This window comes from Grampus griseus, assembly GCF_964374135.1.
Source record: "Grampus griseus genome assembly, chromosome: 20".
Taxonomy (NCBI): domain Eukaryota; kingdom Metazoa; phylum Chordata; class Mammalia; order Artiodactyla; family Delphinidae; genus Grampus; species Grampus griseus.
Window position 1 is genome coordinate 22,909,811 of NC_139014.1, and position 14,881 is coordinate 22,924,691.

Here is a 14,881-nt window from a genome sequence, read left to right on the forward strand (position 1 = left end):
CAACCTGAGAGCCGTTGCTTCCCCTTCTCTGACTTGGGAAGAGAGGGTGTTCGCTTTTCTGATATTTGCATAGAAAATGGAGTAAGTTCTGGCTTTGAAAAATGGTATCAGGCTGCAGTCCTGGGCAGATTGTCCATTTACCCTCCATGATGACTAAAATCCCAGATCAACAAGCAAATTAACTTAGAAATTAAAATTATTTTTGGTTTTCTCTTTTGTGTAATTCCCACCCCTCCTTCCCCCCACCCTCTCTCTATCTCTCTCTCTCTCTCTCTCTCTCTCTTCTTTCCTCTCCCCCTCGCTTTTCTCTCTCTCTCTTTTGCTTTATCGAGCTGATACTGAAGTATAAAAATATCAAGAGGCTGGAGCCCTGAAGGACGACAGTGCTCCGACCTAGGTGTGGTGTCCAAAAGAATGCTGCATTATAACCACCAGGGAAATGATAAAAAGTTCATGTTCACGATCGCCCGGCCACATGACCGGCGCTGGCCAATCGCTGGATTCAACCACTCATAAACTTCTATCACAAAGTTGTAAATTTTCATAAAACAACAAGGAATTTATTGCATTTCTTCATGGCTGCTCCACCAGCAACGCTTTTCTCAGTCGCCATCTTCTTTTCTTCTCCTTCTCGATTTTTGGGGAAACCCCAATCTGAGAAAGGGTGCGATTTGGGGTGTGGGGAATCAGGCGGAGGAGGCACAAGCATCCAGCTGGGAGGGGGGTTCTTTTTGGAAACTCCCTATTCTCACAGGAGTTCTGTCCCCTCTTCTAGTAAAAATTCACCCCAAAAACCTCCACACAGGGACCATTCTAAGGCAATCTGGGGGTGAGTTAGGAGCAGCAGCTAGTGTCCAGAGTTGCCACTTGCATCAGGGCAAAATGAAAGCTTCAGTGCCCCCTTTCCTCCCAGCACTATAGATGGCGGGAACCCCACCTGTGAAGCTTGTAGCACTGCCGGTGTGGGGCCCTAGATCTCCTAGGGCCTACTTTTTGCCCCAAAGAGGCTAATGGGGGCCAAGGCAGACACTCTAGCCACTGGATGCTTGCCTCTGCACCCCAGAAATTGGAGGAGGGTAAAGCCGGACCCTTGACTCTCCCACCCAAATGTCCACACGCCCAGGTTCCTAGGGACAACTCCCTGTGCTCTGCTGGGGGGGGCGGGGGGGTCTGCGGTCATTAATGAGGGAACTGAAGGTTTAGGAGCCTTTTACTTACAAATTCAGATTAAACAGATTTTCCTAAAACACGCTTCCTTCCAACCCTCTTCCCCTTCTCTGTTCCGATGCCCGATCTTTAAATTTTAATAATTCAGGGTTTATAATCGAATAGATACTAAAAATCAACTCCGCAGGTCTAGCTACGTAGGCACCGTCCTCTGGGTATTTATCCCTCAATCAAGGGGGTGTTTTGGAGACAAACAACAACCCAGATTCACCCCAGGTTTCCCAGGTCCCCTGAAATATGCCCGAATTTTGAATTGAGCTACCAGCGCCCAAATGCAGGAAAGGAAATAACCTCCCCCACACACAAATGTTTTTCTTTTTTCTCTTTCTCTGTACTCCGGGGAAGATTCCAGGTTGCCGGCAGCGCGGACAGCGGGCAGAAAGGCTCAGAGGCAGCCCGCGGAAGGCGTGCGGCCGGGCTCAGAGCAGCAGGGATGCGGCCACAGCAGCCGGGTAGTTCGCACCGCTCAGCTTCTCGCTATCGGCGCTCATTTTCTTCCCCCAATTTCAAGTTTTACTTGGGTCGCTGGGTCAATTTAGAATAAGATAAATTAAAATAAATGAAAGTAAAATAAATTTCAATAAAATAACCGAATAGCTCTTGTGGAAAATGTTTGCCGACCGAGCGGAAAGCCAGGAGCATCTTGACGTTGGAGGCCTGATTGGGCGGCCGGGAGGTTTTTGCTCGCCGGTCTGGCCTCTGCCCAACGCCGCCCGCCCGCCGGCGCGAGAAGGGGGAGTGGATTTGGGTGGTCACCTTCCCTTTCCTTCCGCTCCTTCTTCGCTTGGGGCCTAGCACTTGAGATTTCAGCTCTATATTGGTGCCTCGGCGGCGCCAAGCCACAGCCTCGGGTGAAGGCCTGAATGAGGAAGAGTTTGTGGAACTGTGGGGGGCTTGTTTTTTGTTTTGTTTTGTGAATGTGTGCGACTGGGCATGTGGACTCAAGGACGTGTTTACTTGGGGGCAAACGTGAATCTGTGTGTTTTATGAGCCGATGTGTGAGTGTACCCTGGTATGTATAAATATGTCCGTGAGTATGAACGTGGGTTTACTTGTGTGAGTGAATGTGAATACTATGTGTTCTGGGCAGGGTTTGGGATGTGTGAATGCCTGTCTGTTTATTTGTGAACATATGAATATGGACGTTTGTGACTGTGTGTGACAATGTATATATTTATTTATGTGCAGTGTTAGCCTGTAAATAGGTGTGGTTGGGTGCATCTGCGTGTCAATATGTGTAAAAAAATGTAAAGGGAATGTGTGTGTGTGGTATCCGAGGTTCACTAGTTGGCAGCCCCCAGAGCAAGGGGCACAAGAAAACAGAAGAGGCCCCAGCACAGAAAGAAATGGGCCAGCAGCAGAAGTTGGAGCAAAGGGGCGCTGGGATGCATGACTATCCCTCACCCCCTCCCAGCCTTAGGGAGACACAGAAAATAGGGGCTCTGTTTATTTTTAATTGCTTTTATTTCTCCATCCTTCAGATACACATAGAATGCAAAGAGGATCACAGGGGCTGGTGGGAGCAAGGAGCAGCGGGCAGGCCAGGTGCACAGAGGGGACACTTGAGCTAGTTGGTGGGTCCTTAGGGCTCCCTAAGGCCCCTTCAGTGCCGCTACTGGGAAGGGGGGTTGCTCAGGAAGCCGGGGAACCACACATGTTATTCCAGACCCACAGACCACACAGACAGCGTCAAAGATGGGGCTTACAAAACAGCAAGATTTTACCAAAGACCTTAACAATTAGCAACATAGAAAAGGGGAGGCAAATTCCAGAAAGCTACAGAACAGGTGGATGATGTCCTTCCCATACTGTACAAAACAAACCTGATGGACTTTCCTATAGGTAGTATTTTTTTTCCAGTGTTAAGAAACCAAAATTTCACCTTCTCTCCTTAAAAAAAATTAACTGCTTTCCATTTAAATAGTTTTTTTTTTTCCTCCCTATTTGACTTGAGTTTCCTGGTTCAGTTCCCAGAGCTGGGTTTCTCTCTCTCTCTTTCCCTTTTTCGTCTCTCTTCCTCTGCCCTTTCTCTGTCCCTCACTCTTCCTCGTCCTCCTCCGCCTCGGCCTTGTCCTGCCTGGTGGCCCCGGGGCCCGCTGTCTTGTTCTCTTTTTTCCACTTCATGCGGCGGTTCTGGAACCAGATCTTGATCTGTCTTTCGGTGAGGCAGAGCGCGTGCGCGATCTCGATGCGCCGCCGCCGCGTCAGGTAGCGATTGTAGTGAAACTCCTTCTCCAGCTCCAGGGTCTGATAGCGGGTATAGGTCTGGCGACCTCGCTTGCGGTCGGTCCCTGCGCAGGTTATTTGCAGGAGAAAAATCAGTGAGTGAGGAACGAGCCATGAGAGTGCTCCCCTCCCTCTTGGACCCTGTATGCGGTTTGGCATCGGTGGTTGGAAGAGCTTCTTTCCCATTACATCAAATTGTCACTATCCATACCCCAGCCTATGCCTGCCATCTCTCCTCAACGTGCAGACCTTTCTACAGGCCTCCCAAGGCAAACACTCCCATCTTCCACCCAGGAAGTCTTCTAGCCTAGGGCTTCTGAGGTCTAACCTCTAACAAGGTCTAACCTGCTGGCTCTTGAAGGCCCTGTGCCTAAAGGGGTGTGTATGTGGGATGAAAGGCAGTTAATCCTCCGGGACCAGGAACCCCAAGTCTCCCCTTTTGCATGCGGACTCTGATGGTCTTTGGGGGTACAGGACAACATAAACCATGCAAGTGACCCTGGAGTGGGACTCTAGGCCTGGCCTGAGGGCTTTTCCCAAAAAGAAAAGGAGACAAAGAGCCTCACAGGTCCAGTCTCCCCCCTCCCCCAGCCTGTTGTGGAATGAGGAGGAGGTGAGAATTTGCAGACTTCCTTGGAGCGTGGAGTCAGTTGGAGAGCAACTGCCTTCTGATGACTATTTTCCAGTGAGTGGCTGAGGTTCAGACAGGGCCAGGCTGTCCTGCCTGCCCACCTGCCCAGACAACCCAGCCCTCCAAAGCAATCTTTGGGCCTCCAGGAAGGCACAGAGGGAGAGGAGAGACAGCAGCCTGGGTTGGGGTAGAACATTCAGTATCTGGCTGGTGGGGGCTGAAGGGCAGGGAAGAGCTTCCCAGGTTAGGCCCCAAACCCTGAGGAGGCTTGGGGGAGGTGCTGGTGCCAGCCCTCCTAGGAAGGAGAGAGTGGGAGGAGGGGCTAAGGGCCCTAATTTCAAGTCAGATAAAAGCCAAGCTGAAATGTTTATGAGCAGAAAAATTGGGGCTTTAATAAATCAGCTGGAAAGCCAGTTGAATTATGAAGCAGGTAATGGGGACCGTGACCACGAATACGGAAAGTGTAAGAGCTGGGCTCTCCTGGCCCTCAACCCTGGCCGGATTGGGAGCTTCCGACCACAAGTCTTGGGTCTTCTGGACCTTGAGATTGGCCTCTGAGTCCAGGACAACATTATGAAGGTTGTCTGGGACAGGCTTGTCAGGAGACCCCACGAAGCCCCTGGTCTCTTGGGGTTCCTGCAGCAGCTTCCTCGGTGGCCTGCACTCTTTCTTGATTTGGCTTTTTGAAGTCCTAGTGTCTCCCCCAAGAGGACATCCACCCTTCTGGAACGACACTTGCAAACTAGTTGGCCAGTTCTCCAGGGGTGCTAGGAAGGGCACCTGAGGAAGCCAGCTGTACTCCCCTGAGGCCTCTGCCCCTTTCTCTAGTTTCTCTAGTTCTCCTGCCTCCCGCTTCCCAAGTTTACTGGGGGTCAGGAGCCTGCTCTCTCTTGGCTTCAGCCCCCCTCTCTCCACCTGCCTCTCTGGCTCTGTGTCCCTGGCTGAATCCTCATCACCTCTCACACCCCCTCCTCCCACCAGGCCTCTAGAGCCCACCTCTAATTGTCCAGAAGGGAATAATGGGGGAGCGGGGTTGGCTGGGAAGAAAGAGGGAGGGGAGAACTGCTCAGCACTGCAGCCCCCTCCCCTAGACCTTATCCAAGCTGAGGCTGGGGGACACACCCAGAGTTGAGATCCCCGGCTGGGGAAGGGAGAAGGGAGGGGGGAGATCCTAATGGCTATTCTCTGCAAACCCCAGTCTTCCTCCGCAAGACAAACGGCCTCCTCTCCAACCCGTGCCGGCGCGGCTGATAAATATTTAAAGCTAAAAGGCCGGGAGGAAGGGTGGGGGTGGGTGGTCTGGGGGCTCAGAGCGCCGCGGCGTCGGCGGAGAGGGATCCGCTAGGGAAGCAGCGAGCGAGCCTGAGAGCACCAAGCAAAAACGGGAATGGGGGCGGCGCGCCGGCTCGCGGCTCGGGGTGGGGGGCCGCGTCCCCAGGGCCGACCTCCTACCAGGAGCACTCTGGACAAGGAGAGGGGCACTTGGCCGGGAAGGGGGCGCCTTCCGGGGAATGTGCCCGGGCCACTGCGGTTCGGGACCGCTCGGGACTGCTCGGTGCGCGGCGTTACCTGAGCTTCGCATCCAAGGGTAGATCCGGAAGTTACTCTCGGCCGCCAAGTCCGAGTCCCTCTGCTCCTTGGCGCCCGCCGCCTTGGCAGAGTCGCCGGGACACACCCCGGAGAGGTTCTGCTCAAAGGGTGCGCAGTGCATGTTGAAGGAACTCGGCTCGAGCCCGTAGCCGGCCGCGTAGACGCCGGCTGCACTCTGGCCCGCCATGCCCCCCCCGCCGGGGTACAAGCCCTGCATCGAGGCGGCGAAGGAAGCGCCCGAACCCGCTCCATAGCCCGGGCGCTGGGGGTTGGAAGCAAACGCACAAGAAGTTTGTTCGGGGAAGGCTCCGGTAGCGAAAACCGAACTTGCGGCTGGATATTTAGAAAATAAAGCATTCGCATAATACAATGAACTCATAATTTGGCCGGATGATTTGTAGTCAGGGACGTTTTAGTGTCGGTTTTACGAGATTCCTTGATATATTACAGAATTAGAGTCCAGATTTACACCAAAAAGGACCCCCTTTTTCCTCTCTGGACCACGTGACCCCGCCCACGTGACGTCCCCTCTGCCAATAGCCGGGCAGCCTCCCCACGGCTCCCGGTAATGTGGAAAAAATTGTGTGGCGTTGGATTTATAAAATATGATCAATAATGAATGAGAAAACCAGGCCCTGTGGATTAGGGCTGGGGGCTCAAGGGCCGCTGTCGACCCCCGTGGGCTGGAGGAAGCTTGCAGGCGAGATTTGGAGAAGAAGGGATTGAGTGGAAGGGAAAATAAATAACCTCCGAGAGCGATCCTTGTTGTCACCCCCTCCTCCCCAGCCCGTTACCCAGCCAGAAACAAACGCAGGGATTGCATACAACCGGGTGAGTGGGTGGGTGGGGGCAGGCCAGGTCTTTATTAATCCGGACCGCTTCAGCCTGGCTGGGCCTTTGGGGGAACTTAGTCCGGAATTGGTCCGTTTCTCCCGAGGTGAGGAGCGAGGTGAGCCTGGCCTCAAGGCTCGCTCTCTCTCTCTCTCTCTCTCTGCCCCAGACGGGCAGGGACGGAGTGAGGTTTCCTGGGTGCTCCCAGAGGCGCGGAATCCAGCCCACGGGCGTTGGATGCTGCGGTTTCTGGTGGCTAAAAAATAAAAAAAAAGGTTTGAAAATTAAAAAAGGAAGGGGGTGGGGTGGGTGGGAAGAGAAAGGAAGGGAGGAGGGTGGCCTGGTATGCTGCTCTCCTGGTTCCCGGAGGCGGATGCCTTAGTCGAGCGTGGCTGCTGGAGAAGCAGAGGGAGCGAAGGAAGGAAGGCGGCGAGCCACCACCTCGGAGCTGGGCGAAGGTGGCCAAGTCCCAGAAAGGGAGAGGCAGGGAAGAGCATCTCCCTTCTCCTGCTCCCCCCCCCCCCACGAGAGTACGAAAAAAATTAATTTTTTTTTTTATTTTTCAGCTTGTTCATCAGCTCCGCACTCCACCTCTACCCCCGCACACACACACACACAGGAGAGGGCACACAAAAACAAAGGGGGAGGTTGGGGGGTTGGGGGGATAAAGCCACCAGCCCAGGCGCATCTCTCCAGCATGGCCTGGGCGCGGGGGTCTCCGGGGCCGGCAGCCTCGGAACGCGAAGGGAGGGGGAGGGGGTTTCTCTCGGCTCCCCTCCCTCGTTCGTCTCTCCTCCAATCACGCGCAGCCGCCTCCCTCATCCCCTGCGCCCCTGGGCCAAGGGACTCGCACCACCTGCCTCCAGCCCCCGCCCCCTCCGCTGCGCGGCCAGGCGGACGCAGGAGCCCGGTGACTGGCTCCCCCGCTCCGCAGCTCTGCAAGGCGCCGGGAGCAAATGAGGAGCGCGGGCCGGGCAAGTCTCAGGTTCTCGCTTGTAAACTTTATTGTAACTCTTCCGCCCTTTTCAGGCGCAGACAACAGAACAAAGTATAGAGGAACAACAAAATATATAATTAGCCCTCCCGCCCCCCAATAAAGCAATTCACGGATACAGGATACATTCTCTTCACAGTAAACCTAAGAACACTTTAAACAATTGCCCACAGCGCGCATGCTAACTAAAGTAACCTCTTTTGAGAAACACTTAAGACGAAATTGTCAAACCAAAGCGGGGGGCGGGGGGGGAGGAAAAGAGAGAAGCCAGAGAGAAAGCCAGCGAGCTAGAGAGGGCAGCGGGGAGGGGGGTGGGAGGGGAAATGAGTACGAGGCGAGAGAGAGAGAGAGAGAGAGAGGGAGAGGGAGGGAGACAGAAAGAATTACGGCGTGAATAGGCAGTTTCATGTTGTTGGGAGAACTTAGCAGAAATCGGTACCTCGGTCATTACAAAGAAGCACGTTCAAAGGAAAAAAGACCATTGCACAAGGAGGCTTTTTACACGGGGCAGGGGCGTGGGGGTGGGGCTCAGCCAGGCCGCAGCCGCTCACCCTAGCAGGGAGAGGGAGTCCTTGTTTAAAATCCTTTTCTTTCCCACCCCTCCGGCCCCCAAGAGATGGGAAGGAGATCCACGGTAGCTCACACACAGAAGCTATTACGAGAAACTACCACTAGCGGGGACTGGCGCGGCGGGGAAGCTGCGGTGGGAGGCCAGGCTCCGGGCCCCGCTCACGGGGCTAGAGCTGTCTCGGGCGGGGGCGGGCGACGGCAGCGCGGTCGGGTGACCCGCGGAGGCAGGGCGGCCGCGGCCCTGGCAGTCCCAGCTGGAGCCTACTTCTTGTCGCCCTTCTGCGCGTCGCCCTCGTCCGCCGCCTCCGGGGCCCGCTCCAGCTTCTGTTTCTCCAGCTCCTCCTGCTCGCATTTGCTGCTAGGGAACTTGTCTTTGTTGTTCTCTTTTTTCCACTTCATCCTCCGGTTCTGGAACCAGATTTTGACCTGTCTCTCTGTCAGTCCCAGCGCATGCGATACCTCGATCCTCCGCTTGCGAGTCAGATAGGGATTAAATAGGAACTCCTTCTCCAGCTCCAGGGTCTGGTAGCGGCTGTAGGTCTGTCGGCCTCGCCTGCGTCCGGCGGCTGCTGGGAATGGGGGAAAGGGCGAGACAGAGGGGAGGGGAGGGTGGGGGAGGGGGCAGAGACAGAGAAGGTTGGAAGATTCGTGAACCAGCCTAGGAGACCAGTATAATAAGGGCAGGGGACCTTCTACCCCGTGCAGGGGCGGGAGCGCTGGGAGGCCGCGGTCAGCCGAGGGGGGGCGGGTGAGGGGGATCAGACACCACTGAATCTAAGGGAGCCAGAAAGGGGAGCCCCCTCCCCTGGTAACCAGCACCAGAGAGTTGGGCGGGGGTGGTTGAATCTATTAAAAGTGCCATAAACTTTAGAAGGAAGGATGTGAAGGAGGGGGAAAGTAAGAATAAAAAAGCCAGGATGGGGACGAATGGACCCACCTTGAAAAGCCCCCAGAGCCTCTGCCCCAGAAGAAAAGTTTCTTCAGGGTAATTAAACTATAAAGCAATTGAGAAGTGCAAAAGTTGAGCGCCCCATTCCCACCACCCTTTCTCCACTACCCCCCATAAAACAGTAAAAGGGGTAAAAAGGAGGGGAAGAAGAAAAAAAGTCAGGCAGGGTGAGGGGTTTATGGATTCAGGAAATGTCGCTTAGCGACCTCCTTCAAGGGAAACAAAAAAGAAAGGAAAGGAAGGAAGGAAGGAAGGAAGGAAGGGAGGGAGGGAGGGAGGGAGGAAGGAAGGAAGGAAGGAAAGAAGGGGGAGCCTATCTGAACAGAACAAGCAAGTCTTCCAGGGGCTGGCGGAACCGCGCCTGGCCTGCCCGGCCCCCCGTGCCGGCCTGGGCCCCGGGTCTCCCTTCCCCCCGCCGGCCCCGACGCGAGCTCACCTTGCGGGCGCATCCAGGGGAAGAGCTGTGTGGGCGACGGGCTCTGCTCGGACCCCTCGGCCTCCTCCCCCAGGCCGCTGGCGGCGGCGAGCTTGCAGTCTGCGTACTGCACCAGGTCTGGATCCTGCGCACCGAACAGGCTCTGCCGCTGCAGCGGGTCGTAGCCGTAGAAGTTGCCCGGGTCCCCGTGGCACGCCACGGCGCACGGGTTCTGCTGATAGGGAGCCGTGGACAGCGACGACGGCCCGTGGTAGAACTCCTGGATTTGCGACGGGTGCTGGAAGCTGCCGCCGCTGCTGGGACCGTACACCACGGTGGGTCGGCCGCCCAGGTCCTGGGCGAAGCCGCAGTCATAATAATTGGGGCGCAGGGACTCCCCGGTTTTGTATTTGGAGAACAGTGAGTTGACGAAATAAGAGCTCATTTTATTGAATTTTGAGGCGGCGGCGGCGGCGGCGGCTGTAGTTGGGGGCTGTTGGGGAGGGGGTGGGGAGGGGGAAAGGGAGGGAGAGAGAGAGAAAAAAACGCGGATTCGCCGGCTCCTAGTCACCCTCGCCAGGAAAGGAGAGGAAAAGGAGGAGGGGGGAAAAAGAAAAGAAAGAAAAGGCGAAGAATATCTCGAAGCCACCACACTTTTTGTGATTTCCAGGAATAGAAAAGGACAGCGAAGCCTCCAAAAGTCTAAGCTTGCATGGCAGCCGCGGCTCGCTCGCCCTCCCCCACCCCCCACCCCCCCAAAAAATATACCGCCACTTAAAGAGGTCCTCGCTTTACATTTCGAAGAAGGGATGCCAGTTCATAAACAGTTTTCGGTGATTTACTTCCCTGCAAATGAGTTGTTTCATATTTTGCACTGTCTTTTCATGATCATTTGCATCCATTAGAGACCCCGCATCCTATTGGCTTCTCCGTACTCCTCCCGGACAGAACGCAGAGCTAGGGTGAGAGCGAGAGAGAGCGAGCAAGAGAGAGAGCTAGAGCGAGAGAGCGCCGGGGAGTGAGGAGAGAGCGGAAAAAAAAAAAAAAAGGAGGGGAAGAAAAAAAAAAACCCAGGGAGAGAGAGGGGGAGAGGGGGAGAGAGCGGGGAGGAGAGGGGGGAGAGAGCATGAATACGGATTAAATCTGTTTAACTACCTACATTAATGAGATATCTCTCGCCTCGCAACAAATCAAATACCCTCGCAGACCACCCCCAAAGACTGATGTGGGGCGCACGGAAAAAACCACGCACACACATACACAACGCGCCAGGCGTAGGCACGCTGTTAATTTCGCGATTTTAACGAGGCAGTTGGAGTCTTTTTAAATGTCAGGGTCGCTTCGGAAAAATGTAAAAGAACACGGTTTAATTGCACCGAGTTTTAAAAGGTCCTATAAATGTAATTGGTATTTTAATACAAGTTATCAAATCATACAGCTTCCTCTCCTAAACATATTTTCAAACAAACGAGGTAGTCATATTTAAAGCTTTAATGATCAATTTCCTTATTATTGATAAAGGTTTAACTATCGTGTGGAGGGAATTGGCTGGGTAACCGGCCCCCAAAAACGGCTGTAAACTCTTTAACAAACTATAAAACGCAATAAAGCCGAGTCTGTTGTTGTTTATGCCGCAGCGCATAAAAGCTGTTAGCATTTTACGAGTTCTTTCCTCTACAGCTATAAAACTGCAGCTTCGATCGCCCCCGCCGCCCGACTGCAGCACGGTGGGGGTGACAAAGCCGAAATGAGAATGATTATGAGGTTTTTTTCGGCGCAAACGGTGACTTTTCAGAGATTTTCTGCCTCCTTCAGCTTTGAAGCACCTGCCCCCACTCCCTCTCCGGAGCCCCCAAACCACACTCTCTGCCCCACCCAGGCCACTCACCAACTTTCCAACAAACAAACAAGACTTTTCTTTGGAGAAGGGATCCAGGAGAGCTTGAGGAGGCACCAGGAGGAAGAGCCGAAACTTTCTGGTTAATGGGCAGTGGTGAAGTCCTGACCAAAGCTCACCCTGTGACTGCGATTCTGCAGTTTTACACAACCTCGGGTGGCCTGGGAGGGGGTTGCTGGAATGGGGAGGGGGTCTCTAGAAGGTCCTGGAGCCCAGTCAGCAAGCCTTTGGAAGACCAAGTCTGTGTGATGGGAGAGGGGCCTGATGCCACCAGCAGGATAACATTCAGTTGGGCTGCCCCAGTCCTGCATCCAGGCCTCGGGACCCAGTAACCAAGCCCAACTGCTCCCAACCTTCCCAGGCCAGTCCTCCACACCTTCCGCATCACCCTCGGTTGAGAGGGCGGTTCCAGGCTCATCAGCACATCAGAGGGAGGGGAGAGCAATGGAGGCTGCTGCCCTGGTGCCTGGCCTTGGTGCCCACTGTCCTGTGCCCTCCTCTGCCCTGGACAGTGACTGCAGAGTGTATGAATGGGAGGGGCACCATTTAGCCTTCACCGTCCTTTGAGCCACTGTCACTACCTAGACTGACTTTGGGGTAGAAGGGATTTGGATGCAGCAAGGTCACCGAGTCCCCCACTTTCTCTCCTCTCCCCTTGGGAGCCTCTGGTTAAACCCTGCTCTCCCTCCAGACCTGAGGACCTAGGTCCTGAAACAGACTGCTGGACCCAGCTGACTGAATGCCACACTCTCTGGCCAGTTGCCTTTCCCAGCCTACTGGGCCTAGTGACAATGGTGGCCAGGCTTTAGAAGGCCCCAATCTGAGGGTCCAAACCAATGGCTTCCTGAAGTGGCTCACTCAGCGAGGAAAGAAGAGGAAAGGAAAGGAAAAGAAAGGAGAGGAAAGGAGAGGAAAGAAGGAAGGAAGGGAGAGAGAGAGAAAGAAATCTAGTAACAAAGGTGGAGCCTTTACAAATACATTCGATCCACTGTTGATCCATTGTTTATTCACGAGAGAGTGGCTTCCTTTTGGAGGGGTGCTTTTTGGGGATCCCACTCACCCCAACCTTTGTAAAAATGAAACTATCACCTTTTCCAAAGGGAAGGTACCGGTGGGGCCACTTGGTCCTTCAAAAGTGAATCTGGAGAATGGGAGAGGGGCTGAAAGGGAGAGAGAGAAAGGAGAAAAGGAGGGGAGAGGATCAGGGTCTTGAATTTTCAGCGCCAGGCTGAGGGGGCGGTGAGGCAGCGGAAGGCAGAGTTAAGTTGTTGCCAAAGCGAACATTTTAATCAAGTGCCGGGGATTTTATGGTCATGATTTGAGGACTCACCAGTGAGGTAGAAATTCAATGGCTTGGTCTAAATCATCCCTACACCGTGCCAGAAATTCCTGATGGAAGGAAAATGTTTCTATTATAAGAAAAAACAAGGAAGAGCGAGGAGGTAATTTATAAACACCCAACGGAGCGCAGATTTATTAGAGAAACTCAAGTTGAGAAACTCCGCTAGCCTCCGGGTCCTGGGGGAGGAGAGGAGAGGCTGCAGCGGGGCTAATCTTAAGAGGGGGCATCTATTTCTCGCACGCGTTTGTCTGGATGGAGGGCAAGGATCGGCCGGGCCGGGTCGAAATGGGAGATGTGGAATCTAAGGGGCTATGGGCAGGCTGACAGCGCTCAGGTCTCAGAGGGAGAAATGCCTGAAGTCCAGGCCTCCAGCTGCTAAGCTGAGAAGGGACCGGTGTTCCCTAGATCTGTCTGGGGCCGGGGCCACGGGGCACGGAGCCCGAGCTCTCACCTGGAAGCCACGGGACGTGGGGAGAACCAAGCCCCTACTTCCCGCACTGCGCCTGTTCCCACGTCCATCCGGAAAACGTACTCTTTTTTGGCGGCCCAAATTGGAGCGCCCAGATCAACCGAGGAAATATCCGAGCCTTTCGCACTTCGCCGTTCTGGGAGCCCCTGCCCCGAGCCTGGGTCGCCCGGCGCCGCCCTGCCCAGCCCTGGCCACATACAAAGGCTCTAGAGCCTCGGTTCGTGCGGAGCCGCCCCGCCGGCTCTGGGCACCTCCGAATCCCCGCCAAAGCCACGGATCCGTTTTCCCCAAAGCGCTCCCACCCCTACCTCGGGCTGGCTCACCCGGTTCCCTCTCCCGCCGATTCCGCAGCAGGTTGGGGCGGCTTCCTCTATATCCGACCTTCTGCCGGCTCGCCCTTCTCACCTGACCAGCTCACCCGTATCCGCAGACATTCCTCTCGCACCCTTCCCCGGATAATCTCATTTTCCCTAACCAATCCTCCTCTTTTATTTGGATCCACTAGTCCTATTATTACTATTATTCCCCGTTTTCATGCATTTGTTGTCCCACCGAACGTAAACTGGGTGAGAAGCCCTGAGCCCTGCTCCTGGGGGAAATTCAGAAAATTGACCATTTGAGGAGAGGGGGTCAACATCACTATATCTGAAATCTACAAAATGGGGGAAATAGCCACAATGAACCCAATATTTTTATTCTGGGCAAATTATTCATGACTTTTGATAGCGCTCAATTCTTAGATTCAGGGCCGACCGAAGTGCGAGGTGCAGCCGCGGGCGCCGGCAGCCGCAGCACGGGGAATTTTCACGTGGAGCAAGGGTGCCATCTAGCGGCCACGCTGAGAAAAGGCGCCGCCGCCACCGTCTCCTCCAGCTTCTCAGAGAGCCAGCCAGTGCGGCGACAATGCGGAGAAACTTTCAGTATTAGCAGAAAACGGCGAGGGAAACGAGAGCGGGCGAGAGAAAAGGCGTCGGAAATCAGGCAGTGGTTCATAAAATTGTGCAGATAAGCTAAAAAAAATTTTTTAACAAAACAAACAAAACAAACAAACACGGAGAGGGGATAAGGAACGAAAAAGAAACCAGAATCTTTTCTCTCTCGCCCCACCCCCCCACCTCAAGCCCCTAATTTCGGGCAGAGACCGCCGAGCAGTGCGCCGTTCATGGCCCGTAAAAGGGGGAGCCGGGCACATTTCAAACCCAACACGATTGTTTCAAATTCTGAGGGGAAACAATTGGGCTTTTTGTAGGGGGAGAGGAGGCCTGAGAGAGTGGGACGAGACTGTAAAAGGATCAAGAGGCTGCCAGCGCCCAGACGTCTGGCCCCGCCGGACCTGCGTGTGTGTGTGTGTGTGTGTGTGTGTGTGCGCGCGCGCGTGCAGGGATCTTCTCTTTATGACACCCGATTCTGGAAGGGGGTGCGTTTGCGAAGAACAAAGACGAGTCCCAGTTGCGTTCCGTGAAGCATTTGTGACAACAGAAGTGTTCTTCCTTCCCCCTCCCTCCTCGCCCCTCTTTTCCCCCTGGGGCCCCCGGAAACCCCGCGCCCTGCAATTCGGGAGGGTGAGGGTGGGGGCGGCCCAGTCAGGCCCACCCATTCGCCCGCCAGACCCGGAGCCCAGGCCCAGCTGTGGCTCTCTCAGCTCCGGAAAGTTTCCCCTCTCTGTTTGCTTTGCTGCTGTTTAGTTTCTTAACCTTCAGAAATTTATACGCTATAAACTTTTATAGCGGTCATATTCTT

General features: G+C 54.6%; 2 protein-coding genes across 2 annotated transcripts; both read right to left on the reverse strand.

The window, feature by feature from the left end:
* Nucleotides 1–2,765: 2,765 nt before the first annotated feature.
* Nucleotides 2,766–6,224, reverse strand: HOXB7 (homeobox B7). The gene is made up of 2 exons (XM_082679632.1): nucleotides 5,654–6,224; nucleotides 2,766–3,518 (listed from the first exon to the last, which is right to left on the reverse strand). The coding sequence occupies exons 1-2, from the start codon at nucleotides 6,051–6,053 to the stop codon at nucleotides 3,265–3,267; spliced, it is 654 nt and encodes a 217-aa protein (XP_082535758.1). The 5' UTR covers nucleotides 6,054–6,224; the 3' UTR covers nucleotides 2,766–3,264.
* Nucleotides 6,225–8,187: 1,963 nt separating this feature from the next.
* HOXB8 (homeobox B8) lies at nucleotides 8,188–9,878 on the reverse strand (the record flags this gene model as incomplete). Its single annotated transcript, XM_082679987.1, has 2 exons — nucleotides 8,188–8,638; nucleotides 9,455–9,878. 2 exons carry the CDS (start codon nucleotides 9,876–9,878, stop codon nucleotides 8,331–8,333), a joined length of 732 nt encoding a protein of 243 aa, XP_082536113.1. The 3' UTR covers nucleotides 8,188–8,330.
* Nucleotides 9,879–14,881: the final 5,003 nt, after the last annotated feature.